The sequence below is a fragment of the Psammomys obesus genome, unplaced genomic scaffold (assembly GCF_907164565.1).
Source record: "Psammomys obesus unplaced genomic scaffold, mPsaObe1.curated_primary_1811, whole genome shotgun sequence".
NCBI lineage: Eukaryota > Metazoa > Chordata > Mammalia > Rodentia > Muridae > Psammomys > Psammomys obesus.
Window position 1 is genome coordinate 1,197,511 of NW_026596125.1, and position 27,850 is coordinate 1,225,360.

The window sequence follows — 27,850 nt, forward strand, 5'->3', positions numbered from 1 at the left end:
ACCTTTAGACCTAACTCAAGGAGAAGAACCATCTGCCACCCCTGCCTCAGGATGACCCACCCCTGCCCGGCCCAGCCCAGGCAGGTGTATTGTTTTGCCTCGGCAGATCTCCCAAATCTCTTTGTAATTCTTAGCTAGCATCTCAGCCCTTTTCTTGTCATTGTCATCATAGGAGCTGTAATCAAGGTCCCCTTTTGTCACTGACTGTGTCTGTGTAAAATCCTGCCTGAAGCACTCCACATGGACTGTCTCACTTCATCCCTACTTGTTACGGTTTGAACCTTCAATGTGCCCTTAAAAGCTCCTGGGTTGAAGGTTTGGGTCCCAGGGCAACAGTCATACCTAGGGCCCTGGGAGGCTACTGCAGCATAAGGTCTCTAACCTTATCAGTGAGTTAATCCGTTGATAGACTCATAGCTTAAGGGCTATTTAGAGGTGGGAGGAACTAGATCAAGGAACGTTCAAAGAACATGCCCTCAAAGAACATTCTTCCCTTGTCCCCACAGCCCCGTGTCACCATGAAGCACCGGCAGTCTTTTTCTGCCAGGTACTTCTGGCCTTGTCACCAAACTAAAAGCAATCAGGTCAAGTGTCTGCTGACTGAAACCACGAGCTCAAATAAACCTTTTCTCTTTCGAGTTGGTTCCCCTCAGGCATTTTGTCACAGCAAGGGAAATCTGACACAGACACACACTGCTTTCCCCTGAATCAGGTACTGTTTCACAGATGAGGAAAGTGAGGGTGCGAGCATTTGCCTCAAAGCTGGAGGCGGAAGCAAAAGCTTGGGAGCCAGACTTCTGCGGTCACTAATCTCCTTCATCTTCATCACCATCACCATCCAAAGGAACTTGGGTATAATTCTGAACATTGCGCACTTTCAGATATGACACCAAATGTGCTTTTTGGGAACGGAAGTGCCGTGTTCACTTCCCAGCTCAGAAGAAGACAAGCACAAATGAAGATCAAGGTCTCGGATCACAGAGCACGTTTGTGCCAGTGGCAGGCTTGGCTGTCGGCTGTCACACTATCATTTCTGTTCAAACGGCCCTTGTCCAGGAAGCATCGATAGTGGGGCCACGCGACTCTGATGGACCAGCCTGGCCTTTCTGAACTACCCTCCCTGTTTCAAGGAAACGGGATAAAGGGCTTTTGTGTGTATTATGTAACACCCAATGCCAAGGCAGTTCTGTAGACAACATTACAGTGCTGGGAGTGATTCCTCTAACAGCAGCAGAGGAAGGGGAGCCACGTTGCAGGACAGTGTTTAAGCTTGGCGATTGGTCATCTGTAGGCACCACCCTTGAGGCCCCACACATACCCTGTTAAAGGTAAGTGGCCCCTGGATCGATCGGGAAAGCCCACCTGTGATCTTTAACCAGCTGTGAAATATTCTCATCTACTTCATTTTCCTTTGAAACAGGTAAGTGGAAACCTGGATCACAAACAGCCTCCCTCTGAAGAGGCTGGGCAGCCTAGCAAGGAACTGGCATGGAGAGGTGTCAGTTCCTAGACTGAAATCTGGTTCCTGGGTTTAATAAGGATATCAAGAAGAGGAAATGCAGATGAGGACACTCCAAGTGGGCTCTGTGGGGAGTCATAAAGAGTCCATTCATAAAAAGTTATGTGTGCATTATGCCTGGATTTTCACACACTGCTCTGGGAAAAAAAAAAATGTGATGCAGAGGTTTTCAGAGCAAAGATGCCTACTTTACAATCCGTCCTAATCCGCTCTCCCTCCTGCCAAAGGGGCATTGACCTGCCTCCTCCCAGCAGATTTCATGGCACTGACCCCTCCCAGGGACCAGCTTAGCCAACACAATGCACTTGTTCCAAACACAAAAATTCACTAACGACTGCTTTTGGAAACATCAGAGCAGACCAAATAGTTGGCAAAGGAGGGTGCCTGCAAATGAAGAATGATGGTTCCAGGCACCCAGCCATGCCTTGGCTGTAACACACACACACACACACACACACACACACACACACACACAGAGAGAGAGAGAGAGAGAGAGAGAGAGAGAGATTCAGTAAGCTATGAGTCCTAACCCCACTCCTCCCCCCTCAAAGTAAAAAAAAAAAAAAATCAACCCAAGCCATCATCATCACCGATAAATTGACCAACTGCCGCAAGTCCAGTACCAAGAGAGTAACAGAGACACTGGGATCCCTACTGAGAAAATTCCCATTTGCCATTCAAGCAAAGGAAATGCCTGGAAACCAGCCTGTGTCCACTCTGTAGAACGTGCCTTGGCCCTCTCTGGGGAACTTTGGCTCCTTCCTCCCATGACTTTAGCCTAACCCATTCCTGGGGACACAGGGCTGCCAACCTTGGCAAGCAAAAACTTCAGGAGGCCTGGCTGACTTCGCCTCCCAGATAAACAACACATGGCCTATTTCATCTGACAGCATGGGACGGGACTGCAGACACTTATTTAGCAGTCACCTGCCTCCTTCGCCAGGACGTTGGCATTCCGGCTTGTTCTCAGCCCCTAGCTAGCTGTGAGGCCTTAGGCACTCGATACACTCGGGGAGCTTGGCTTTCCCATGCGGTGAGGGACTCAGTGCCTTGAAGGTATCTGCCAGGTTTTCCCGAATAGCTTTATAAAAATGCTCTTGCAGCAGAGACGTGTGCAAAACACAATCCGGTGCTGCCCGCCACCCTCACGCCTCTTTCATCCCTTGATTAGCATCCTTTCTGTGTGCTCGGTACCAGACAAGGCACATGGGAGGACAATGGCATCGTTCTCTGACCCGATTCTGTAGGTTCTATCTAAGTTGTGGTCCAGGAGTCATATCCAGAAACATTTTACAGGCGACGATGGCACTCAGATAAGTTTAGAAACCCTTGCTCCCAGGAACCCAGTCTTGCTGGGTGGTGGGTTTGGGGGACTCGGGGGAGTACACACGTGTGTGCAGGTACGCTTGCACATGAGTGTGGACGTGGGTGCAATTACTTGTGGGGCCAGAGGTCAGCATCATGGGTCTTCCTCACCTCTCCTGAGAACAGGAATCTCTTGCCCAATTGGGACCTCACTGATTCAACTAAACTGGCTAGGTACTGAGTTCCAGGGACCCAGCTATTTCCACTACTACCCCCTGGGACTGGAGACAGACACACACTACAGTGCCTGGATGTTTATGTGAGTGCCAAGGATCCAAACTTAGGTCCTCGTGATTGTGCAAAAAGCACTTTGCTTACTGACTCATCTCTCTGCCTTGCACCCAGTCAGTTTGGCGTACCCGACCAATGCTGCTTGTGCCCTATATCTTTGATTGCTACTTCCACGGCTGTTCACTTTAGGCAGGAAACAGAACCCAGTGCAGACGGGCTGTATCCTGTCTTGGGCAGTATACCCGCTTGTCTATGTCAGATTCTTATGCGTACTTCCGGGGAGAACTCGGCCGCTGCATCTGGACTATTATTAACTACCGGATGGATTCTTCCCAAGGGTGGCACACAGACCTTGCCCTAGCTGCTCTCTCGCACTTCAGAGCTTCTGAGGACACACATGCCCATTTGTCTGTACCCTTGGGAATCTAAATTCACAGCCTTCTAGCTAGAGGCGCTTGTGTGCCATTCCCATCGATAGCTGGCGGTATGCCGGCAGAAGGCTACAGGTTCCCTAGAGTCTGCCCTGTCTGGTGTGACTGTCTCATCCTGGTCCCCCAGGACCTAACACACTATCGGGCCTTTCTTTCTCATCACCATCTGCAGCCAGCCACCCTGGCAGCCACCCCTTCCCAGGCTCATCACTGGCAGAACAGCAATATGGCATTTCCACTCACATGAAGGAATGCCGGGGACCAAGTCTTCACCAAAAGCTTAGACTCGACCAGGCCAGGAGGCCAGAGGGTACCTGCTATTGGCTGCTACTTATTCATCTGCCTCTTTGTTGGTCTGTTCCTCTCTGCAGCTCCATTATAAACTGTCCTCCTCAGGCCAGTGAGTCACAGCATCAGCTCCCCGAAACCCAAGACCACCAATCTTTTAGGCAATCTTACTCTTCCCTGATCCTCAAGAGAAATCTATCTCATAAACCTTTCTTTTTATAGTGTCCTCCTGTGACCCTTTCACTCAAAGGTCCAAGCTGCCTTTGGTGGATGAATCTATACTTATGTCTATTCCATAGAAGTAATACCTGCCTATCAGAAAATCTGGAAAAGACAAGTAAGCCATGAACAGAATAGAAATATTTTTAAAAAATCATCTACCATTCTGAAGTAGCTACTGTGTTATTTACATCTAATTTTATTTGATGATTTATGTTGAGAATTTATTTGAGATTTATATTGTAAACCATAAAATGGTTTCTTGCAGTGGGATTCGGCCCACACAAATGGTAAATAATTTGGTTTTGAACAATCTGAGACAGTACAGTTAGATGCCTTATTCTGTCACATTGGTCCCATTCTCTTCATCTCTGCCTGTTACAGCAGTTAACTCTGCAATTCCTGGATTGTACACATCTTTATGAACATGTATATAGTTGAAATAATTCTATTTACTCCATTCTGTAACATACTTTTTTTTTTTTTTTTTTTTTTTTTTTACAGGTTACAGAGTGCCAGGAAAATTGACATTAATACACACTTGCCTCCAACTTTATTTTTAATGGGTGGGAATTTTCTGTTAAAAAGATGTGTCACGATTTACTCAGCTAACCCCTACTGTTGAACATTTAAATTGCTTTGATCCTTCCTGCTAAGTGCACCGCCCTGTAGCTAGCGCTCTGCACACTTCCTTAATTAGTTCCCTAGGAGAAATTCCAAGAAGTGGAATTGCTGGGTCACAGGGTGCTGACAGTTTTTAAAAGCCTTTAACATGTGTGGCCAAATGGAGTGCTCAGAGTTTTACAATGACAAGAGCGCCCGAGAGCTTCCTGTGCCGGCTGCCACAGTGGAACCTTCCAGATAGAAAGAGCATCCCCGAGAATACACCCCAGTTCTCCTCTCTTACGGCTGAAGTTCACTCACCCAACAGGGGGGCCTTTCTCCAGTAACCATCCCGGACCTCCACATAATCGTACCAGCACAGGCGGCTCTTAAACAAATCCATGGATGTGAAATTTAGGATGATCTGTAAAGAATTACCATAAAGTAGGTTTGAACACCAAAGCCTGAAGAGTTCTGAAAGACCGTCTTACACGAGGGTGTTCTCATGTTACCCCTTAGCATGCCGAGCCCTCAGACCTCAGTAGGAGCGTTTTCTCGAAAAACAAACACACAGGAAACCTCCTGACATCAAATAATAAACCTTAGTCGGGATGGGGAGTAAACACGAGGAGATGGGTCCTTCAGCTCTGTCTGGGGAGTCTCTTGGGCTTTTGAAGTTGCTAGGTGGTTTACAGAAAGAAAGTTGCACTAAAAGATGGGCCCGGGTGAGCTGAGACTAGGGATTTGGAGGGGAGGTAAAAGGGTCAACGAGGTTCAGAGATACGAGGAGATCTTGTAACATCATCAATCATTCCAGAGGGTCTGGGGTTAGCTCAAGTGCATCTGGGCATGGCTGCAATCGACGTGCCCTCAGCTGTGACCTCCCACTTCTGCAGTGTTATTGTCCCTGAAAGCCTTCCTGGAGTCAGTCCGTCCATCCATCCACCCATCTCATTATTCTTACTGGTTGGCCGTTTACTGTGTGTTACTGGGTCTTACTGTGTCACTCCTCTTCAAAGTCCCCTCCTAATGGCTACTGTTGGGGTGGTTCCCAGACTACCCACAGCTACAGCCTCTGGGTCGGTCTTCCACAGCTGATATCTCAGGTTTAGCAGACTGCCCCACGCCATGCTTCGGAAACCTTTAAAGAAACCCCTCTGCCCCTATCTCATAAGCCGACCTCTGCCGGTTTTCCAGACTCTCCAAGGCCAGCCTCTGTCCCTTTCTCAATGCTCTAAAGATTACACAACCCCTCCCCAGGCCCAGGTAAGTGCCCTCTCCTGAGTCCTTGCTCAGGTGGACCCACATGATATTTGATCTTTAGGAGTCCCCATTCTCCTCCCTCTCAGAGGTCTGTAATCAGAGTGGTTGGACTCCTACCTCAGCTCCATCCCTCACAGGCTCTAGAATCTTAAGGAAGTACTTGACTTCCTCATCTGGAAGACAAATGTGCACAACCCCAGGTCGTGGAGGACTCCGTGAGAGGAACTGTATCCAGAGCGACCAGTGCTTTGTCTGACATACGGTAAGTACTCCATAAACACACGTTTAAAAGTGAAGACTATACTATGTCTGCCCTTAGCGTATCACAGCTGACACAGTGCCGCCTCTCACGGGCTTTCTTTCTGTCCTGATCATCGCTGAGAGTGCCCACTCTTTCCCTGGGGCCAGTACCCATCCCATCAGATTCTTCCACAGAGCCCAGCGGTCTCCTAGGAAATGAAGAGTGAGTACGAGAGAATAACAGATGGGATTATACGAGGGGGGAATGAGTGCCATGGACGCATCTATCAGATTCCTAGGGAGTGAGAAACCCAAGCTCAGGAGCATCTTAAATTGGGGTGTCTCTCTGTTTCTCTCAAGTCTGCATCATGCGTGTGGTCAGGTGGTGGGGTTCAGGAATGCTTATAAGCTGGTCCCACAAGAATTCTTTAGTCTTTGCTCTTTTAAGATTACAGTGAGGAAATGTTAGTGAAACTTCCTTGGAAACACATTCAGTGGTCTGTCTGAGAGGGCTAATTACTCGGGCTAATTATTTTAAGTGTGTTGGTGAACCATAAAGACCATCGGGGAAGAGGTGATGAGCGAGAGGTGATATGAAAATCAATCAAGTTTGCTAATTACCAGCAGCTCTGGGGAAGCCCGAGTGAAGCAGAAACGGGAATAATTGCAGGAATTTCAACGATGTATATTCTCTGTGCCCCCAGTGAGCACTACTCATTGAGACCTAGTGAAGCTTACACGGTTCAAACATATCACATAAGTCCTGCTGTGCAGCAAGTCAACAATGTGGGGATTAGCAGACCCCCTCCCCTTCCTCCTCCTCCTGCCTCCTGCCTGTTAGCACCTCTAACACACAGTCATATACGTGAAACAGGTCTACGTCTAGGGTTCAAGAAGACAACCACACTATGTGTATCTGTGCACACACATGGAAAAGGCAGAGGAAGACGCCATTTGTCTTCCTCTGTCACCCCTCCCCTCATTTCCTTGGGACAGGGCCTCTCACTGAAACGGAAGCTTGCCATTCTGGGTGTGCGCTTTACCACCAAGCTCCCGGGATCTGCCTCTCTGTCCCCCAGCGCTGGGGTTACAGTCATGCATAAGTCATGCCTGGCTTTCTACCTGGGTGCTGGAGATTTGAACCCAGATCCTCATGCTTGCACAGCAAGCACTCTTACCCACTGTACAGTCTTCCAAGCCCTGACATTGCCTTGGCATTCCCTGAGCCCACTTATGACACATGCCATGGCTTCCTTCCTGGATCTGACAGCGGACACTCGTCTGGCCAGCCCACCCTACCCGAGGGCAGCCATGGAACAGCTGTTTGCGAGGCTGAAGTGAACGATGCTCAGGAGTGTGGGTTGGGGCAGCAACACAGGTGGAGATAGAGGGCTAGAGAAGAGGAGTCAACCGTGCTGGCCACCTACCAAAGCACTACTCCAATGTGTCAACAAATTCTAGACTGGACACTTACCCTTTAAAGTATTTTAGCAGTGTGTTTGCCAAGGTAGAAGTCAGAGTGTGGTTTGCCTGGCAGTTAGCTTCATAACCTTCAGTCAGATTCATAACCCATGTGGACACTTAGGACATGCCAGGTCTCCATTTGTGTGGGTGAGACGGGCTGTGAAGTCATCAAACAAGGAGTACAATGCAAGCAGTGGTGCTCCTGGCACTCAGCCGGTACTCAGAACAGCTGCTGTTATTACCACTACAAGGTTGAGTCCTCTGCCTTACCTGACTCGGAGTGCCACGCTATTCCAGGTGGGGTCCAACCTGCCTTTAAGAAATGGTGTTCACTGTTTATGCATATGGGGTGTGGTGTGATCGTCAGCTGTGTGTGCAGTATGCAATGACCCAATCAGGGAGGTTAATGCTCTCACCTACCTTTTCCCCTGGGGTGACAGAGATCCTCCAGACACAGTGGGAATAGGAGGGGTAGCCATTTGGGAAGCCAGGTGCCGAAAAGTTTCCTGTTGTGTCCTGGAGCGTCTCCCCACACGCTGCACAAGGAAAATAACAGCTCTGATCCAGGCACACACAAGGCCCCCACCTGAGCTGCCCTGCCCAGGCCTGTGGAGTAAAAGCCTTTCCCAAGCCAAAGCCCTGTGACTGACTGGCTTTGTAGGAGAGGGCCAAGTAGATGCTAATTTTTCTGGCCAGGGCAAGCAAAAGTAGCACCTTGGTGCCAAGGAGTAGCGCCCAGAGCTTCTGCCGAAGGCTCTCAGGACTCCGTGTGACTTGATCTGCCTTTAGATCTCAAGTCTCCGGCCATGAGCTGGACCAACTCAGGAGCCAGTGAGATCGCCTGCATCACACAAAATGGGTCTGCTCGGGGCTTGACCCCCACAGTGTGTTTCGGGGATTGTAGAACTGATTTACTGACTGATTGATTATGAGAGAGGCTGAGTCCAGAGCCTCGGGCACGATAGACAAGTGCCCGAACACTGAGCTACATGTCTCCAGCTGCCCTGGAGCCTTTGTAACTGCTAATAATAACAACTGTAGCAGGAGAAAGCAGAAGGGTAAGCCAGGAAAGCCGAAAGAACACATGTTTTGAGACTCATTTATGCTGTAAGTGTGGGCTTGCCTCCTTCTAAATTCTTTTCTTTCTGCTAGTCACCTCTGAGAGAACCAACAAGAAAGCAGAGAAAACTGCAGGGTACACGCAGCTATACGAGGAGGGTTTACAGTGTCAAAGCCTGTGAATGACTGATGAGGACTGATCCAGGTAGGTGGTCATTTTTCTGGTAGCACCCAGAGCGTCTGCCAAAGGCTTGATCCAGGTTCAGATCTCGGCCCCAGCCATGAGCTGGACCAGCTCAGGGGGCCAGTGAGATCGCCTACGTCATGCAGAATGGGTCCACTCAGGGCTTGGCACCCACAGAGTGAAAATTGCCCAGGCATGAATCAGTCTAGAATATAGAGCTCGTATGGGAAGAAATAGATTACTTCTTCTAATTTGTCCTTAAGAGAAACAAAGAAAGAGGGATTCCTGTAGCTGGAGAGCAAAAGATATTTCTATTTCCTGAACTTTGGGGACTGACACCCCCTAAAAAAAACAACGGCTGTGCCTTGCTGAGTGACTCCCCATGGGGTTACTCACGAAGTGAGGACACACTCATCCTGAAGCATTCCCTGCACTCTTGACGCCACCTCTGCTTGGCCACTGCCCTAGCTTACAGTAGCCCCTTGGAGCGTCCTCTGTTGCTTTTGGAGCTACAGGAAAGGGCATGTGGAGGGCTGCCCATCATTTGCCTCAGGAAATCCTGGCTATCGGGGGCCTCAGTGTCACATTACAGAACAACTGGCAGGCAGAGTGAGGCTCACTCCCGGCAGTCAACACCCTCGAGGCTTCCATGGAAATTATTTTAGAATAATAATCAGCATTCTGCGAGAATAGATACATTACTGTGCGCTCCAGGATATTTACCAGCTGCCTGGAAGCCTTCTGGGAAATAAGCAGCATATATACAGTGTAACTAAATAAATACTATGGCATTTCCCAGGGACTGCTATGAGATTTCTCTTTAAATTCGGAGGGTTATACGATATGTGTGTCCTGTCTTTCAGCCCTAGCATGCCCCCAGATGACTGAAAGCTGGCTGAACCTATTTCCTCATTCCGTGAGGATGCATCCTACACAGCATTTTGCAGACCCTATGGTCCCGAATTGCAGGGCAATGTCATAGTCCGCATTTTCCCCAGGGGCCCCAGTTTCAAATGTTCCACCACAAATCAAAACACATCTGGTTTGAAGGGGGTAGAAAAAGGCTACTGGAGCCGTTGATGATGGAACATCCTTCTGTCCTCCCACTTCTGTCCCATTAGTGGCACAAACTTGGCTGCTACAAATGGATGCTTTGCGTGGATTCATAAGTGCCTTGGGGCACTGACCCCAGAATGCCAGGGAATAAAAAGATACCAAAGCAGATGAGTTTTAATTGTCAACTTGATACAAGCTAGAACTCCCGGGAAGAGAGTCCAATGAGGAATTATCTAGATCAGTTTGATCTGTGGGCATGCCTGTGGGAGATTATCTTGGTTGTTATTTGATGTAGGAGGAACCTGTCCGATGTAGGTGGCAGCATTCTCTAGGCAAGGGTTCCGAGGGTATGTGAGACAGGAAAAAGCTATCTGAGACAGCAAGCAAGGAAGGAGTCAGGCCTTTATTCTCTCTCTGCTCTTCTCTGTGACCATGTAAGTCCCAGCCTTGACTCCCTACAATAACGGATTGTAACTTGGAACTCTAAGCCAAATAAACCCTTCCTCTTCTATGTTGCTTTTTGTCACAGCGATATAAATGAAACCAGAATAGAGATGAAGGCAAAGAGGGCCAGCCTTAGGAGAAGGGACGGCTGCTCAGAACAAGCCTTTGCTCCACCCCTAAGATACTCTCTGGTCTCTCACAGCACATGGCTGGTAACCAACCCTGAAGGCCGCAACACTGAGACTTGTTCTGACTGTAGCATTTGGGAACCGGACCCCTATCATCCCTAAAGCATTTCCCTCACTCTTTGTCTTGCTGCCAGAAGCTCTTGGTTCTTCCTTTGCCATATTCACATTCCCCCGTTCCCCAGAAAGAGGAGGAGCTCTCCGAGCAATGGGTCACACCGTGCTAGTTCCACTCACTGTCTTCTCTCTGCACTCAGGGCTTGGCCAAGGACCTTCAAAAGCCTCCCATAGTCAGGCTATGGGCTCTGAGCCTGCTATGTGCCTCTCCAGCTCAGCATTCTACACTGCACACTTCCTAACAAAGACACAAGAAACCACAGCTGCCAACGAGTGGTCCTTTCATTTCCCAGCAAGGGGATGGGGTGGCTTGCCCACAGCATGCATTGTGTAGCATGGGATGCTAGGAGTTGCTGGGAATCCCCGTGGCTCAGTTACCTGGGCATTTGTACAGCTTCCTGGCTTGAGCTATATCTCCCTGACTGAGCCGCACGCGTTGCCCAATGGTTGGCCTGACGCCATTGTCGTCTCGACGGGGGAGGATGGTGTCTAAGAAAACTCCTCTACAGGAAGAAAAAAGAGAGAGAGAGAGAGAGAGGAAGAAAAGTCAAGGCTTCCGGGCCATGTGTGAGGAGACTCCCAGTCTTTGTTTCTTTCCTGGTAACCCACCAACATCCCTGTCCCCGTTACTTGCCACCCTCCCCCTGCTGCAGGATTGAGAGGTTTCTTTCACTCAGGCTGCCTTGCAGTGTCCCATCCCATCATCTGTCTACTTGTTTCCCAATGGGAAGACAACTGCCAAGTTGAAAAACATATCCCAGTCCACTAGTCAGAAGCCTGCCTTACTTGTGTGTACTGAGTACTTCCACAAAGCCCTTGACAGGCCCTCCCCATGGGGCCATGCTGTTGCACAAACCAGACACGCCGTTTGGAGGTCACAGCGTGAATGGCACTCCCTGGAGTTGTCCACTAGGTGGTACTTTGTGCGGAAAAGTCTTGGAGCTGCTTCAGGAACTGGTCCAGCAGCTAGCCAACATGTGCCAGTGGGTGAACTGATCAATCAGACTTTGAGTGGTTTTACTGGCCAGAATAGAGGGACCGTGAGCTAAATCAAGAACACTAGGGGTCATCCGAAGGTGCCAGGCTGCATAATCCTATGCCAGGCCTGCTTCCACCATGTGGTTAACTTGACAAGCCCCTTCTCTTCTCTGAACCATTCCGAGCCTCAGTTTACTCCTCTGTACCATTGGAGACGGTCCGGTTGGTCATGACGACCCCTCCTAGCTCTAGCACCATATTCTACATGTGTATAGACTAAGGTCTAAAATGTCAGGGGTGTTTCTAAAACACCAGAGGACGCCCAGATGTCTGGCTGAGCCCTGACCTATTCACACCTCACTGCAGAGTGCAAGACCCCCTCCTCTGCCTGTAGACCCTTTATTTGGGCTTGTCCTATGGGTTCCTCTGTTCCTTTCTCAACCAACCTTCTGAAAAGAATTGCCTCCATTCCTTTCTGATGTCCAGCTTTCATTCACTCTCCACTTGGATTGTGATCTAACCAGCTCAGCGATAGTCGGTGGGGTCCCTTTAGCTCTCATTTGCTTCTCTATATCTCTGAAATCTGCCAACTCCTCTTCCCTCACTGCCCTCCCCTGGTTCCCAGGCATCACTACATGAACAGACAGAAAGCAACCACATCTACTTCCCGTTTGAACGATGCCCCTGCCTCTGCTCTCTTTCCATGCTACACCACAGGAGAGTTTTAAGTACCCACAGGGAAATGTTTCCAGTTCAGAATCATCTAGTAGCCCCCCAATACCTGGTACCACCTGAGCTGTGCCATAGGCCTAGACTCAACCTTAAATTTAGCTAACAACTGAATTTATCCCACCCTTCTAATTGTCTCCTGACCTTTGTCTCTGGAGATTGGGCCTAAAAGTGCTCTCAGCTTCTCTCTGTTCCTCACTCTCTTCTTACCGAAAAGAAAGTGACTTAGTTCTGTCTAGTGTACCTTGCAGGCATCCTTTGAGCCCATACCCTTCTCCTGGCTCCCAGGCCACTGCCTTGGTTCACACAATCAGCATCTCTTCCCAAATTTTCTCCAGAAGCTTCCTGACTGTGCCACCCTTTGTGGGCTCAGCCTCTTTTGCTCCAGTCCTACAGTGATGCAATATGGTCACCCCAGCAAGGAATGATAGATGTGTGCTTAGCAACTTCCTGTTGCTTGGCTGTCTGGGCCCTTTGCTAGTAGGTTCTGACTTCCTCTCCAGCTAACAAATTCCTGCATATACTCTCCTTTCCCTAGGCTACCCATCCCTACCCTCCACTTCCATCTTGCCTACTCACAGACTCCCCATCAGCTATCTCTCCCTCCTAAAAGCCTCCTGGGACATTTCTACCCCTGCCAGCTGGTGTTTCAGTATTCTCTTGACTAGTTTTCTGTCATACTATTTTTTTTAATGTGTTGGTGATATTTTCTCCTCTGTCAAAAGTAAGCTCTTCAAAACTGGATGCCTCCTTTCTGTCCTTAGAGACTGAGAAAAAAAAAACAGCAAGCAAACAAACAAACAAACAAAAAACACAAACTCTACTTGAATTAAATTGTGCAGCCACAATCAGGAACTATCCTCAAAGAACTTCTCAAAATAGTTATTGACGTAGGATGGAACCAGCTAAAACAGACATAGCCTAGTTATTAGCTGTGCATGAGTTCTTTCTCTCTCCCTCTCTCTCAATTCCTCTCTCCCTCTCCTTCTCCCTCACCCTCTCTTTCTCTGTGTCTTCAGCTCTGACACACTGGGTATTGCACATCTCAATTTCTCTCTGCTTACATCACCTTGTTATCTTTTTGGCTGTGAAATGCTTGTTTTTCTCGGCGAGATTCCCAGTACACTTTCTCTATAATGAGCACAAGAGAACCCAGATCATCTGGGTCTCCTTGCCCAGTATTAACCTTCTGCCCTGACTTTTTCTGAGTCACACATCCTCATTTTCCAGAGCCCTCTCCCCCAAGACACTTCAGTGGCACCCCTGTTCTCCCCTCCTCACACCAGCTGTGAAACCCTACATCATGACTCCTAAGACAACTAAAATTCTGAATTCAGTTACCTGCTACTCGACAGAGACACTTCTGCTGAACCAAAGACATGGCACCTTGTGACAGCTTCCCTGAAGGAGGAATTTTGCAGCACAAACACATATCAGCACGTTGTGCAAGGAGGAGCCCGGGCTTAGCAGACGACTGGCAAGGCCAGCCCTGGGCCTGGCATGTATAGACCATGTTCCTTCCTCCACTCTTCATAGGGCCTTCCTATGTGCCAGACCCTTCATTTCGTTTCATCTTTACATACTCTGGGAGCCAGGCCTATTGTCACTAGGCTCCCTGAATGGCTTGGTGTGGGGACACAGATAAAAGTAGAGAACCAGCCCCAGCACCTAGGCAGGCCTGGAACATTCTGCCGGACATTTTCATCTTTCTGTCTAGTGTGTCCCACTGCTCAAGGAGCAATAGGCTTCCATGCACAGTAGGTGATGACATGAGCACACAGGAGGCTTGAGACAAAAGGAGCAGACTCAGTGCTGGCTCATACCCTGTCTTTTCAGCTAGGACATCAATGCAATTCCCCAAGTTATGGACAGGTGGCTGGATAATGGAGAATGTCCACTCTCAGAGCCCTCCTGTATGTAGCACTGTAGCAACGCTCCTTTCCTCTTTCTGGATGGACAGTGCCCAGCACCAACTTCAGGCTAAACTAGGAAGCTTTGGCAGTTAGAGGATAAAAAATGTCAGCTCTGAGTTTTCTAAACAAAGACATCCCTGTACCAGAGAACTGTCTCCTCATCTCCTGGACTGGTGCCCAGCAAAACTTCTAAGGACATCACCAACAGGGAAAGGAGAAGAAGGGCAATAAAACCAGAGGGGACAGAGCTGAAAGGAGACAGCTCAGGTCGTAAAGAGACTCAGAGACCTTGGTTCCCATCAGCAGGAAGGGCTTTGTCCCACAGGCTCTTTCACAAGCTAAAAGGCAAGGTACAGTGCAGCCCCAGGACAGAAACGATCAAGAGGAATGAGTTGTACTTAGGAACTAGAGAAACCTCTAATAAAATACCAAAAAAAAAAAAAAAAAAAAAAAAAAAAGCCCACCAGTAAGAGCCTATTGTATAAAACAGCCTTCTAAAACTCCATACAGAAAACCGTCACAAATAAAGAGGGCTGGGGTAGACTGTTAAAATGATGCACCTCACTGTCTTGATAGTGATGTCCCTTGGGAATGCAAAGTTGCCTTTTCTCTCATTAAAAGGCAGAGCATATTGCTAACTCACCCAATTGCTCTGACCAGTAGAATGTTGCACAAGTGATGTTACATAGGTTCTGAGAGCCTATCCCTAAAGAGGCTTGCAGCGAGCCAGGCTGCCCTCTGTCAGCCCTGACTCCTTAAGCAGAGAAGGGCCTGGCTAAATCTACTGAAGCTGAGAGGTCACGGAAAGGAGGATCATGAGCTATGGCCAGCTAGTACTGAGTACTGGATTTATGACTGGCCATCTGAGAGTTCCCAGCCCAATCAAGTTGCCGAATGGGTGCTGTTGTGGCTGTGGGCAACACCAGAGAAGAATGAGCAGGGCTGACCCAGAGTATCAGAAACAAACAAACAAACAAACGAAAACCAGTAAGTTGTGATTTAAGACACTAGTTTGGTAGGGAAATTGTGCAGCAATAGGTATTATAGTGGTAGCAAAATTCTGCCACAGGGACACTGCTTCGCACCTGCTGGCCATCGCACCCCGGCGCTGTCCCCTTGCCAATCTCCTTCCTAGGGATTCTAGGTACTTTGGATGAGTTGGGATTATCTCATGGGTTTGGCCCAAGGATTTCCTCTGGTCTGTGCCGATAAGCTAGTTCATGCTGACTTTGGAGCTAGTAAAGGTTTCCTCCTAAGGGGCAGAAGGGATTATGAGCTAGAGATCACAGGAGGGAAAAGATATTTAGGGGAAAAAAGAAAGAGAGAAAGTTGGGCAAAACAGGATGAGCCGCTGCTTGGCCTCAGGCTGCAGAATTTAGTGCAGTGGGTGGGACTGGACCAGTGAGAGGAAGGTGGCTTTGTTCCTATTGCCCTGAATGTCCTACATAGGGGAGACTTAGAGTCTTTATTCTGGAGAGGGATGACCACCACATTCGTGAGTATATGCAAAGACTTTTAGAGAGAATAGTGGACAGGACTTTCCTCACCCATTCCTCTGTCATGTAGCTCTCTAGGCCTCTTTGACCTCACACATTCATGTATAAGCTTAACAAGAATCTATTGGATACCTAGTATGTGTCAGGGAATCTACTGGATGAGACAGTGTCTGTGTCCAAGGATCTCAGTCTACTGTGGGAGGGAGGAATGTGGCAGAAAAAGAGAGAGATGGCTCAGCCACTAAAGGCTAGGCTGACAACAAAAAAATTGTAAAGTGATCTGAAGAGTTAGAGAAGTTACAGAAATAAGACCCACGGCATAAGCCTCTCAGTTGGGCCTATGTGACGTTGTGTCCTTGACAATTGATATTGTGTTTATAGGCCAGCCCATAGCCCCTGGTTGATGGGTGACACTAGGTTATTCCCTGCGTGTTTTCCAAGCTGTGTCTCAGCCCAGTCACCTACATTCATACCCACCTCTCTTATCCATGGTTAGGTTTTTATCCCGCCCACTCCACTGGCTTCACAGGATCCCCTCCCTGTCTTAGTTTAGCTTCGACTATCAACTTGACATCGACTAGAGTCATCTGAGAGAACTTCCTAGATCAAAATGGTCAAGGGGTAGCCCTGCAGGAACCATGCTGACTGTTAATTGCTGTGGGTAGGCACAGTCCACTGTGGGCGGGACCATTCCCTGGGAAGGTGACCCTGGGTTGCTATAAAAAAGCTAATGAGGGGGCTGGAGAGTAGGGCTCAGCAGTTAAGAGAAGTGGCTGCTCTTGCAAGGGAGCCAGGTTCCATTCCCAGGACCCACATGGCAGCTCACAACTCTCTAACTCTAGCTTCAGGAGATCCAATCAGTGTGCTGCCTCTGAGGGCATCAGGCACAGATGTGATACACTTAGCCACATGCAGGCAAACCACACATACACATGAAGTAAAAGTATATAAACCGAGAGAGAGAGAGAGAGAGAGAGAGAGAGAGAGAGAGAGAGAGACTGAGCATGGACCTGTTAGTGACTCAGAAATCAATGTTTCTCTGGGGCAGTGGTTCTCAACCTGTGGACCTTGACCCCTTTTGGGGGTTGCAGATCAGATATCCTGCATACAAGACATTTATATTACAATTCATAGCAGTAGCAAAATTATGGTTATGAACTAGCAACAAAATAATTTTAAGATTGTGGATCACCAGAACATGAAGAGCTTTATTAAAGGGTCACAGTGTTAAGAAGGTTGAGAACCATTGCTCTATGGTTTCTGTTTCAAGTTCCTGCCCTTACTTCCTTCAGTGATGCACTATGACCTGGAAGTATAAGATGAAATAAGTCTTTTCCTCCTAAGTTGCTTTCGGTCAGGGTATTTTATTACAGAAACAAAGAAGAATCTAGAACACCTCTCAAGTCCAGAACAGACCCCTCAAAGTCTAGTTTGCCAGTCCAGGAGAGTAAACCCCTTGACCTCAGATTTCCTGTATGGCAATCGCAGAATCACCTGTCGACCTCTCACTCACCTATTCCTAGACTCAGAGACTGCTGCACCAAGGTGGGACTGGGTGGGACTTAGAGACTGTCAGCTGCTCTGCCCACCTCATATGGAGACCATCAGAGACTCTGATCTGAGTAACACTCTCTGGTGAGAGGGCTGGGAACCCCTGCTTGGGGGCAGCAGGCGGTCAACTGAAGCAGGTATGTGGCCAGAGGAACAGTACCCCTGAGGAACTTGGCATTTACCAGTTTGGCAACCTCATGAGTAGGATACCCTACCCAAGAACCAAAGAGCGCCCAGTAATCAGTTTCCTATCCAGAGCCAATACTCCCAAGCCAGGGGCTCCCTTAACCCTGACACACATGCAGACTCAGGAAACAACTTATTTTCCTCCTTGCCTTGCCTGTTAAGAAGCACAAGCAGGATTTGCTGCCTGCACAGACAAGCCTCCGCATCCTGCTGACATGTATTCTGAGCACTGACTTCATTCCAGACTTCAACATGGCTCTCTGTTTTTTAGTAGGCATGCACTTCCGTGCACTTCCATGCACTACGTGGCCTAGACACAGGAGCAGTGTGAAGAACACTTTAAATCTCCCTGCACGGCCCCACACCTGGGGCAGACCAGGTGTGAGGGAAATAGTCAGTCCAGCCCTTTTCTGGTAAGTAGCACCCATTCCCTGGGACCTGAAAGCAGGGAACCTGTGTCTCTGTTCTCATGCTGATCTGTGTACCTGAGCTCTCTCAAGATGGCTGGAGTCCAGTTTTCTTTGTCTCTGAAAAGAGCCTGTGATTTACAGCCTTTCCATTTCTGACACAGCCTCTCTTCCAATAAACACAGCTTCTTCTAGCACAATGGCCAGCACCTCCCTACTTGTTTCGGATGTACATTAGTTAGAGATGTTAGAGATCCCTCCCCCACTGCTCCCTGACACACACACAATGGGAATTCTCTAAGAAGCCTCTAGGTTATTCTCCCAGGTGACCTTTCCATAATTCCTCTTTTCCAGTTTGCTCCTTGTGACATGAGGGAATGATGGAAGGCCAGCTTCCCAACAGGGCTCAGTCTTATTAGCAAGAACATGATTAGATTGTACCTCATTGCAGCCCAGAGGCCACTGCACTTCAAGGATGGACGAGCCAGCCTTGGTGGGGGCATGCTGGCACCCACTCTCTCTCCACAGACCTCAGGACTCCTACCCAAACCTGAGGCACGTGCAATAACGCAGAGGTCCCAGCAAAGGTTCCGACCTTGAGAAGGTGTTCCGGGCGTAGTGCATGATGCTGTCAAAGTCGTAGGTCTCTCCCAAAGAGCTCACCTCACCAGCTTCCATTTTTAAGAAATTATACTCCTGACCTGTGACACAACAGCCGTGTTAAGGACTGTGAAATAAGGCAGTACCCAAAGGGAAGCTGTGGGGAGAAGGAGGGCCCCGGGCAACTTCCTGTAGCTCCTGTGGCCTAAGTAGCCAGACAACAGGACTTGTGGGGTTTCTTGTTGTTGTTTGGAATAGATTCGAAAATTGAAACATAGGCCCTATGTTCTGTCTGCCCCACCACCCAATACCCCTCCCCAAATGCCATTTGACACCTTCAACTATGTTTGCAGATAGATTAGCACTCAATCGATTTGTTCAAAATATTTTGTCAAAAAAGAAAAATCACCCAGAATTCTGTTTTTGTAACGTGAGAAAGAAAGAAAATATCCCCGATGGTTCATCCTCTGAAGCAGGTTTAGAGCAATCTGGGAAGCCTGGTTGGATGTGCTTGCCTCACAAGCATGACAACTTGAGTTTGATTCCCAGAACCCACGTAAAAAAGCTAGCTTGGTGGCACGTGATTCTAATTCTAGCCTTGGGGACGGAGATGGGTGGATCCCTAGGGCTTAGTGGCCAGCTATTCTAGCTGCTTTGCCAAGCTCAAGGTAAGTGGGGGAAAAAAAAAAAAACAAACAAACTCATTTCAAAAAATAGTATGGAAAGTCCCTGACAGATGACACCCAAGGTTGTTCTGTGATGTCCACACGCCACAAACATGTGAACACACGTGTTCACACACATACACAAAGCAGATTTAAGGTAGCCGTATAACTCAGCTAGCTACTTTCATATTTAATAGAATTTTTTGGTTGTAGGTTTTTGTTTGAGTTTCTTTGTTCTGAGACAAGGTCTCATTAGTTGACAGAGACAGATTTGAACTCACACACACTCCAGGCTGGCCTCCAACTTGTGATCCTCCTGCCTCAACCTCCCTAGTGTGTGGCTTATAACCCAGTACTACCTCACCAGGCTCCAAGATGAACTTTTACACCAAATTATTTGACACGAGGGAACGTGTACGTGTTTGTTCTGGGTGTACCATCTGCGCTGGGGCAGAGGTGCTGTTTTTGTATACATTTGTTTCTTTTCTTTTTTTGCATATGGACTTTATTTATTTGTTTTTTATTGTTATTTATTTTAACTTTTATTAATTCACACTTTATTCACTTTGTATCCCCCCATAAACCCCCCTCCTCTCCTCTCAATCCCACCTTCCCTCCCCCTTCTTCACGCATGCCCCTCCCCAAGTCCACTGACAGGGGAGGTCCCCCTCTCCTTCCTTCTGATCTTACATTTGTTTCTTAATTGCATTGCAGTTTCAAAAGGCTACACTGCGTGGCAAAGGCGACTTACCAAAGACGCCAGGAGAACTCCTATTTTGGCTAATCAGCTCCAACCCTGCCATTTACAAACTGGGGTTGGATTTCATTGCCCTTTACAACATGGAGAACCATGTTTTCTACTCTGTTATAAGCCAGAAGCTTCAGCAGATGCGTTCTCAGGAAGGCCACAGGTGGACGGTGGCAGAACTCATGATGAGTGCCTGCCACTCATGACCCTGAGCAGCTCCCAGCAGGCCCTCCTCTCACTGTCCAAAGCCCACAGACATCCAACCTTGCTGGCTTCTAGGCTCCACCCAAGATCCCTTACCTGGCTGGATATTTTCTCTGAGGATGGTGACATGCTGGTCTCGGTCAGGTCGAGTGTGTTCATGCCAGAATCCAACTACATGGCCCAGCTCATGAGCCACAATGCCAAACTTGTCACAGTTTTTCCCAATGGATATGGCCTGTGGGCCTCCTCCTCGGCGTCCCACGTAGGAGCAACAGCTGTGTGATTAAAAAAAAAAAATACAGATTAGCAGGTATGAGGATATCAAAAGAAAGAGGCAAGCCCCGTTTCCATTTCACCTTGCCACCATGGCGTAAGAGTGCATTTATAAAAAGGCTTTTCAGTGGTGGAGGATTTTCATTCTCTAGCTCCCCCTCAAGAAGGCCACAGTTCATCCAAAATGCATCTGTCTTTTGGCGGTCACAAATCCCATTTTGAACCCAAAGGCGGGAATGGCCTTCCTTACCCAGAATGAAGTGTGCCTACACCCATGTCCCTCCTAAGCTTTGTGTCTAGGGGGGCTTCTTTGAGGACAAGAAGTAGGTGGCTGAGTCCTGGAAAGGGCACCCTGGGTGTCATTGTCAACAGCCTTTGTGAGGTTCTATACGGGGCATAATTATTTTTTTTTCAAGACATGTTTATTGATTATTCCCCATAAACAGGTAAACACTGGTTTGACAAGACATTTATTATTGTTTTGTTGTTGAGTGGCACGTGTGTGTGTGTGCGTGTGTTATGATAGAACATTACTGGGAGGGTATGCACACCCTTGAATGTACGTGGATTTGTTGGAGAATGAAGTGGGTGCCGCAAATACAATCTTAGAGCCTCAGGCCTCCAGGGCAAGCACCCCTAGCCACTGAGGTATTCCTCCAGCCTTTTAGGATTATGTAGCTCAACTATGTAGCCAAGGGTAGCCTAGAACTCATTTTGTAGCTCGGGCTATCCTTAAAATTCTTGATACGCCAACCTCAACCTCTGGAGCGCTGGGGTGATAGGTGTATGCCACAGTACCAGGTATCAGCATCAGAATACTTTAATAAAGGTATAAAACAGAGATCAAGGGTGCTGGAGAAGAGGGAGACAGCAGCAAAATCGTGGAGAGCTGTTTGTGTAAGAAATGTGAATAACTCCAAGGTGAAGATGTAATATCGGCACAGACCAATGACTTGTTTTCATTTGTTTGAGACAACCTCTCACCATACAGTCCTGGCTGCCCTGGAACTTACGTAGACCAGGCTGGCCTCCCCTGACTCTGCCAATCTCCACAGCGTTGATTTCACTCTCCTGTCTAGGCATACTGGCATTTCTACTGTTAAATAATTGTGGAAGATGGGGGAAAAAGAGGGAAGAGAACCGCAAAAACACGTGTTGTGGAACTATGTCCCAATGGCATCCAACACGTTATATGCCAATTTGAAAAAAAAATTATTGGGGCCTGGTATGGTGCTGCTCACCTTTTAATGAGACCCTCTGAAAGCAGAGTCAGGGGAGGCCAACCTGGTCTACATAGGTTTCAGGCCAGCCAGGACTACATGGTGAGAGCCTGTCTCAAACAAACAAAAACAAGTCATTCGTCTGTGCCCGTACTGCATATTCACCTTGGACTTGCTCACATTTCTTACCCTCAGTGTTGCAAGCAACTATTCATGACTCTGCTGCTGTTTCTAATTTTGTGTGTTTCTGCACTGTTGTTTTTTCTTGACTCAAGTACTTATCCGCTGTCTTTATTTGGTCAAGGAATTCACTCTTGGGTTTATTAGCTCTATAATGTTTTACCTTGTGTGCTTATGTGTGTTTTCGTTAGGCTTATTCTTTTGTGATGGTGGTTCTCTCTCTCTTTCTCTCTCTCTCTCTCTCTCTCTCTCTCTCACACACACACACACACACACACACACACACACGAGACCACCAGCTTCTATGAATTAACAATGTTATTGTCATTCTTAATTAGCAATGTGGATATTTTGTGGTATCTCTAGCTTTATCTCTTTCCCTTCAAATTTTAGAGATTTCATTGCTAGAAGTGACGCTCTCTTAATCTTGATTGCCGATAAATAAGGACTATAGAACAAGTGGAGTTTTAACAAAAGAGGAATATTTATTCTATTTTTATTTCCACGCTATGTCGTTGCTTTGTAGTAGAAGGCTATTCTAATGTGGTTTCTAACTTTTACAACCTACTGAGATGTTCTTCTTAAAATCTATCATTTATTTCTGTTACTAAAGGAGGTCAGAGAGCAGCAGCCTAGGATGCTGGTCCTCACTTTCTGCTTGTTTGAGACAGGGTCTCCTGTTGTTCACTGCAGAGTTACCTGGTCAGTGAGCGTCTGGGGGCTCATCAGTCTCTGCCGCCCATCTCCCCATAGGAACGCTGCAATTACAGAAAAACCTGCTCTGTCTGGCTTATGTGGGCTCTGGGAGGGGTCTGACCTCAGGTCCTCATACTGGTGCAGGAAGCATTTTGCCTACAAAGCTGGCCCCCCAGTATTTAATGGATAGGCAGGTCTCTCAGCCCTCCATGTGCATTTGAAGACATGTTATCAGGGTATAAACTTACAGACATGCAGAATCAACTCTATTAATTATATCTTTCAAATCTTCTCTAACTCTCTCATTTTTTGTCAACTTGATGCTGACCTATTCAGTCTTACAGAAATAAAGTAAGTGTCCCAGTTCTGATTTTCTCACATTTCCCTCTCGGATTCACTAGGCTTGTCTTACGGTTCCTAGTGCTATGCTGTTTGGTGAGTACGTATGACAGCCTTATCTTCTCCGTAGCTTGTTCCATTTCTCACTATAAAGGTCCTATTTGTACTCATCTTCTGATTTTACAAATGAAAAGAAAGTGAGGGTGCGGCTCAGTAGTAGAACACTTGTCTAATACACACAAGTCCCTGGGTTTGATGCCCAGCACTGCAAAATTAATTAGCTAGCTAATTTAAAACTTTAAACCAAACAGCCTTATTTGTAGATGAACTGGTTATCTGGGCTTCCTTCTTTCCTTGCACTTGCTGCCAACTTCTTTGTCTTTCCTTTAAAACTTGATCATTTTCTTTAGTAATCATCCATGTGAAGAGTATATAGGTGGGATGTTTTTTTAAAAAAATTCAACATAGGAACCTTTTCCTTTTGGTAAGATAGCATATCACTTACATTTATCAGCATGGCAGATGTCCAGTGTGTGTGTGTGCCTGTGTGTGTCTGTGTGTACTTGTGCATATGTGTGCCTATATGCTGTACTTACCCTTTTGTGCACATATGGAGACCAGAGGTTAACGTCAATGGCTTCCCTCTATTGCTCTCCACTTTGTTTTTGAGGCAGAGTCTCTCACAGAACCTGGAGCTCACCATTTTCGCAAGCCTGGCTGGACAGTGTTCTGGAGATTGGCCTGTCTCTGGGTCCCAGCTCAGGAGTTATAGGTACATCTGCCACACCTGGCTGTTACACAGGTACTGGGGATCTGAACTAATGTCCTCATGCTTGCATGGCAAGCTAGCCTAACAAGTTTCTTTCATAATAACCCAATCATCTAATTGTCCATCATGTTTTCTGTGGGAAGCCGGGAAGCCCATGGAGCCTCTAAAATGGCAGTTGATCCACTCGAACACCCACATGTAGGCACAGAAAGCCTGCCACTCCATCAACTATCAGTTCTTCAGTGTGGTCACAGACCTAAGCCTTTCTCCACACTAATCATCAGCCATGCTGTCCTGGTGACAGAAACCACCGACAGAGTCGGTCTTCCTGGAGCCATCCTGTGAAGTCACCTGCTTTGTGATTTCACTGAGGACAAAGAGCTCCCAGCAAACCCCGCCCTCTCATAAACCACCACTCAGTGGAAATGCACAGTGTGACAGAAAATCCCGGACCCACGCGTCCGTCTATCATACGAGTCACCTCCTGCTATGCCGAGGCAGTCTTTCTCCCTACTTACCCACAGGTCCTGTAACTGAAAACAATGAAGCTTTCCTCATCTGTCCTCTCTACGAAGGTCACGCAGGTGTGCTTCTCCCAGTGCCTCATGGCCTGTTTGAAAATGGCCCTCTGGCTGCCTGAAACAACAGGGCAATGCTGGTCACTTCATTCCCCGTCATACCTTCACACAGGAAGGCACAGTCTTAAGACAAAGTTTGCTCTGATTTTTAAATATCTTGTTGATAATGCTGTTTTTTTTTTTTTTCACTTAAGGCTTAAGAGAGATTTGAAGTGTCATCATCATCATCACACACACACAAAACTGTAACTAGGGTAGGTGATGGATGTGTTCATTAATTGGGTTGTGTAGATCATTATACAATTACACATTTTACAGTGTTTTCTGAGGTCCTCAATCTTGATTTCATCTAAGAACTTTGAAAACATGTGAATTTTACACTTTTTGCACCTTTCTTCAGAGTTTCTTGTTTGGAAAGTTATTGGCTAATAAAGCCCTAAGTTGACAGTCATTTAAAGTCAGTAAGAATTTTACAATATTTATCAAGATAGAAGAATAAGGAATATTTTAACTTGGCTAGAAGCAATGAGAAGAAACAAGTAATTGAGAAGTACAAAGGGGGATGGAGCAGGGACCTGAGTTTAGAGTGATGCTAAATAAATAAATAAATAAATAAATAAGATGAGGGAAACCTCCACCATAGCCCATAATTACAAAATGGGAATAGTGTTATATTCTCTCTTGAGAATATGCACTAAGATTAACTTAGCTGTCCATTTACTTACTCACTTATTATTTGATATCTTGGCATACTTAAGGTTCACATTATTTGTGAACACTTAACAAAGTAGCAATTCTCCTAACTATATAATAACATATAGCCCTGAACAAAATACTCTAATATTAAACGTTAGTTCATGTTGATGAAGGTAGTAAAAATCGTTGGTCAGAAGAACACAGAGCACGTTAGACCAGAAAGAGCACAGCGCATGTGTGTACCAAAAAGCAGTGGCAGCTACTCTCAGGATGCATTCTAGTCTCTGGGTGTCATGCAGCCTGAATGACAGGGAGAAGACTTTGGCATTTTCTCATGGCAGCTCCTGGTTAAGCACTTGGAATCTGGAGTAATGTCACCAAGCAGAGCAGAAGGATAGCCCGGGAAGGTCCCCACTGCTCCCAGGCTTTGAGCATCCATTCTCAGGTCTCCCAATCTGCCGCTAACTTGTTCATTCGTGGTTCTCAGTGGCTGTGGCATTGGGCTACCTGCCTCTATCAGCCGCCTCTTACAGAAGCCATAGTACCCCAGAGGTGGAAAATGCTAATAAAGACACAGAGAGGCTGGGGTGCTCACTCGGCGGGGCTCTTGTTCAGGCGTCCAGCCAGTGAGGTACTGCTATGGGCAGATATGGAGAGCCTCCCCTCTGTAGCAGGCACTGTGGTAGGTGCTGGATGTGTAAGAATAAAAAGGAGGGGTTACCCCGGCTCCCACAGAGCTTAGGCAAAGATAAGCAAATCCAAACACAAGTGAAGAAACTTCGTGTCACGGTGAGTGTTGTTAAGGTTACAGGGGAAGCTGGGACATGGCACGGCTGTTGGGGGGTGGCGAGGAAACGGGGACATTGACTGTGACTATATCACTAGATCAGAAGGCAGCCTGGCAGAAATCTGGGGAGTGTCCCTGGGGAGAGAAGGGCAGTTCAAGTGTGCTGGGGAGTGGGAGATTGGAAGAACCTGGAACAGGAAGGTGGCTGGTGAGGCTCAGGGTACGGAGAAAAGAGGAAAAGGAGGCAGGGCTCTGCAGGGAGGGCTGGAGGGCAGGGACAGCAGTCCCAGCCTCAGTCTAGGTGATTTACACAGTCCAAAGATAATACCATGAATCTTCTTCGAGCACAGTTCTTAAGCTCTTACCTGTGCTAACTCATTTAATTCTAACACCAGCCCTCTTTATAGAATAGGGAACTGCAGACAGAGGTGTTAAATGGTTTGTCAAGGATGGAGCCAGGATACAGATGAGGTAGTCATGCCACATCCTGTGATACTTACGTGTGGCCTCTGGTTACCATGGAGCACTGCTCCTGAGCAAAGGGACGATGGGGTCCACACTGCTCATCCAGGCAGAGGTGGGAAGCCACCATAGACAGCTCCATTCTTGTCTCCCTCTTGCTCACTGCTTAGGCCCTGACAGCCATTTAAGGCTGACCTGCTGAGACCCCACTCTCTCCACCAAGCCTTCATAACAGCCCCAGCAGAGGCCTGGTGTCAGGCTACACAGGCACAAGGGTACCTTAGTTGGTGGGACTGCTGTGGTCCTAGCGACCACTCATTCCCACCGAGTGCCTTCTAGAAGGAATCTCTGGAGCCTGAGAACCCAAACACTGGCTCCAAAGGGGTCACATCTAGGGCTACTGACCGGTAAAGTTCCCTCCAATGACATAAGGAATGACTCCTCCAGGCCATATCCGCTCTGTCCTCGAGGTTGTGGCTCTTCTGACCCGAGCAGAGAAGGTCTTTGCTGTGGTGTGTGAGGTCCCAGGGCCGGGAAGAAATGTGGTGTTGTCCTTGTTATCTGCAAGAGAGTCAAAGGGTCAGTTCCTTTGCCCACAGGGTCTTCTAAGTTATGCCTAAGCTTAGGATTGTATTGACGGTGGACTGGCACAAGGGAGGGGACAGCTGGGCTCAAAGGGAACATTTCACCCACAAAGGTTTTTGAGACTCTGAGAGGTAGTGCTAAATAGCTGGGTTTTAGGTGAGTTGGCTAAGATCGACAGCTCCGGGGAACAAACACCTCTTCTACCCTCTTTGGCCACTACACTCACAGGCACCCAGCCACCCACTCCACCTCCACACACGGACATAATTCATTTTTTAATGTTAAATGAAAAGGTTCTGAGTCAAAAAAAAAAAAAAAAAAGACCCTCAAAAATAGCAGGGAGAAGCAGAGAAGAATGTTCGGATTGGATTCCCTGGCTGAATCATGCTCTGGACCTCCACAAGGCCACCCAGCATGCTTGCTTACAGCTCCTCCTTACTCTTATTTGAAGAGCTTCTCTGCAATGTTTACACTCCCCACCTCCTAAAAACCAGCTACTGAAAATTCACTTTTTTACTTTCCTTGATTTCATTTACTTAGTTACTTCCTCCACTCTTCATTTTTTTGTTTCCTTTTTTTTTTAATATAAAAAATGAGCTATAACCCACAACCATGGCATTGACTTTCAGAGCATAAGATTCCGTGGGTGTTGGTATATGTACCAAGTGTGCAGCCATCACCACTGTCGCTTGTATGAGTTTGTCATCACCGCAAAAGGCAACCCCGTCCCTGCTAATAGTCACTTCCGGTTACTTGCCACCCCGTCATCTGCTGGGTTTCTGTGCCTGTTCTGGTCACTCGGTGTGACGGAGCTCAGACCACAGCAGCCTCTGCTCCTTTCGCTTGGCTCGCTTTCATGGTTCGTCCACATGTTTAGCATGAACGAGCTCTTCCCCCTATTTTGGGGCTAGGCAGTATTCCTCCACAGCGGCAGACCACATTCGGCTCACATATCTCCTGGTAAGACATCTGAGTCACCTCTGCTTTAGGAGTTATTAGAAATTGTACCACTACAAACGCTCGCGTAGACCTTTGCTTCCGTGAGCATAGGTTTTCCACTCTGTTGCGCATGCGTGCTGGGTGTGGAATGCTCGATCAAGTGGCTCTGTTTAACCTTTTT

General features: G+C 47.5%; 1 protein-coding gene across 1 annotated transcript in view; it reads right to left on the reverse strand.

Annotated features, from left to right (window-relative positions):
* The window catches only part of Tll2 (tolloid like 2), a 108,003-nt gene that overhangs the window by 21,725 nt on the left and 58,428 nt on the right, over positions 1-27,850 (reverse strand). Inside the window, exons 4-10 of the mRNA XM_055591659.1 lie at positions 26,551-26,706; positions 24,141-24,258; positions 20,242-20,420; positions 18,524-18,629; positions 11,047-11,171; positions 8,044-8,159; positions 4,978-5,080 (exon numbers count right to left, since the gene is read on the reverse strand). Of these exons, the coding sequence (XP_055447634.1) occupies positions 4,978-5,080; positions 8,044-8,159; positions 11,047-11,171; positions 18,524-18,629; positions 20,242-20,420; positions 24,141-24,258; positions 26,551-26,706 (903 nt within the window). The remainder of the gene's footprint in view (positions 1-4,977; positions 5,081-8,043; positions 8,160-11,046; positions 11,172-18,523; positions 18,630-20,241; positions 20,421-24,140; positions 24,259-26,550; positions 26,707-27,850) is intronic.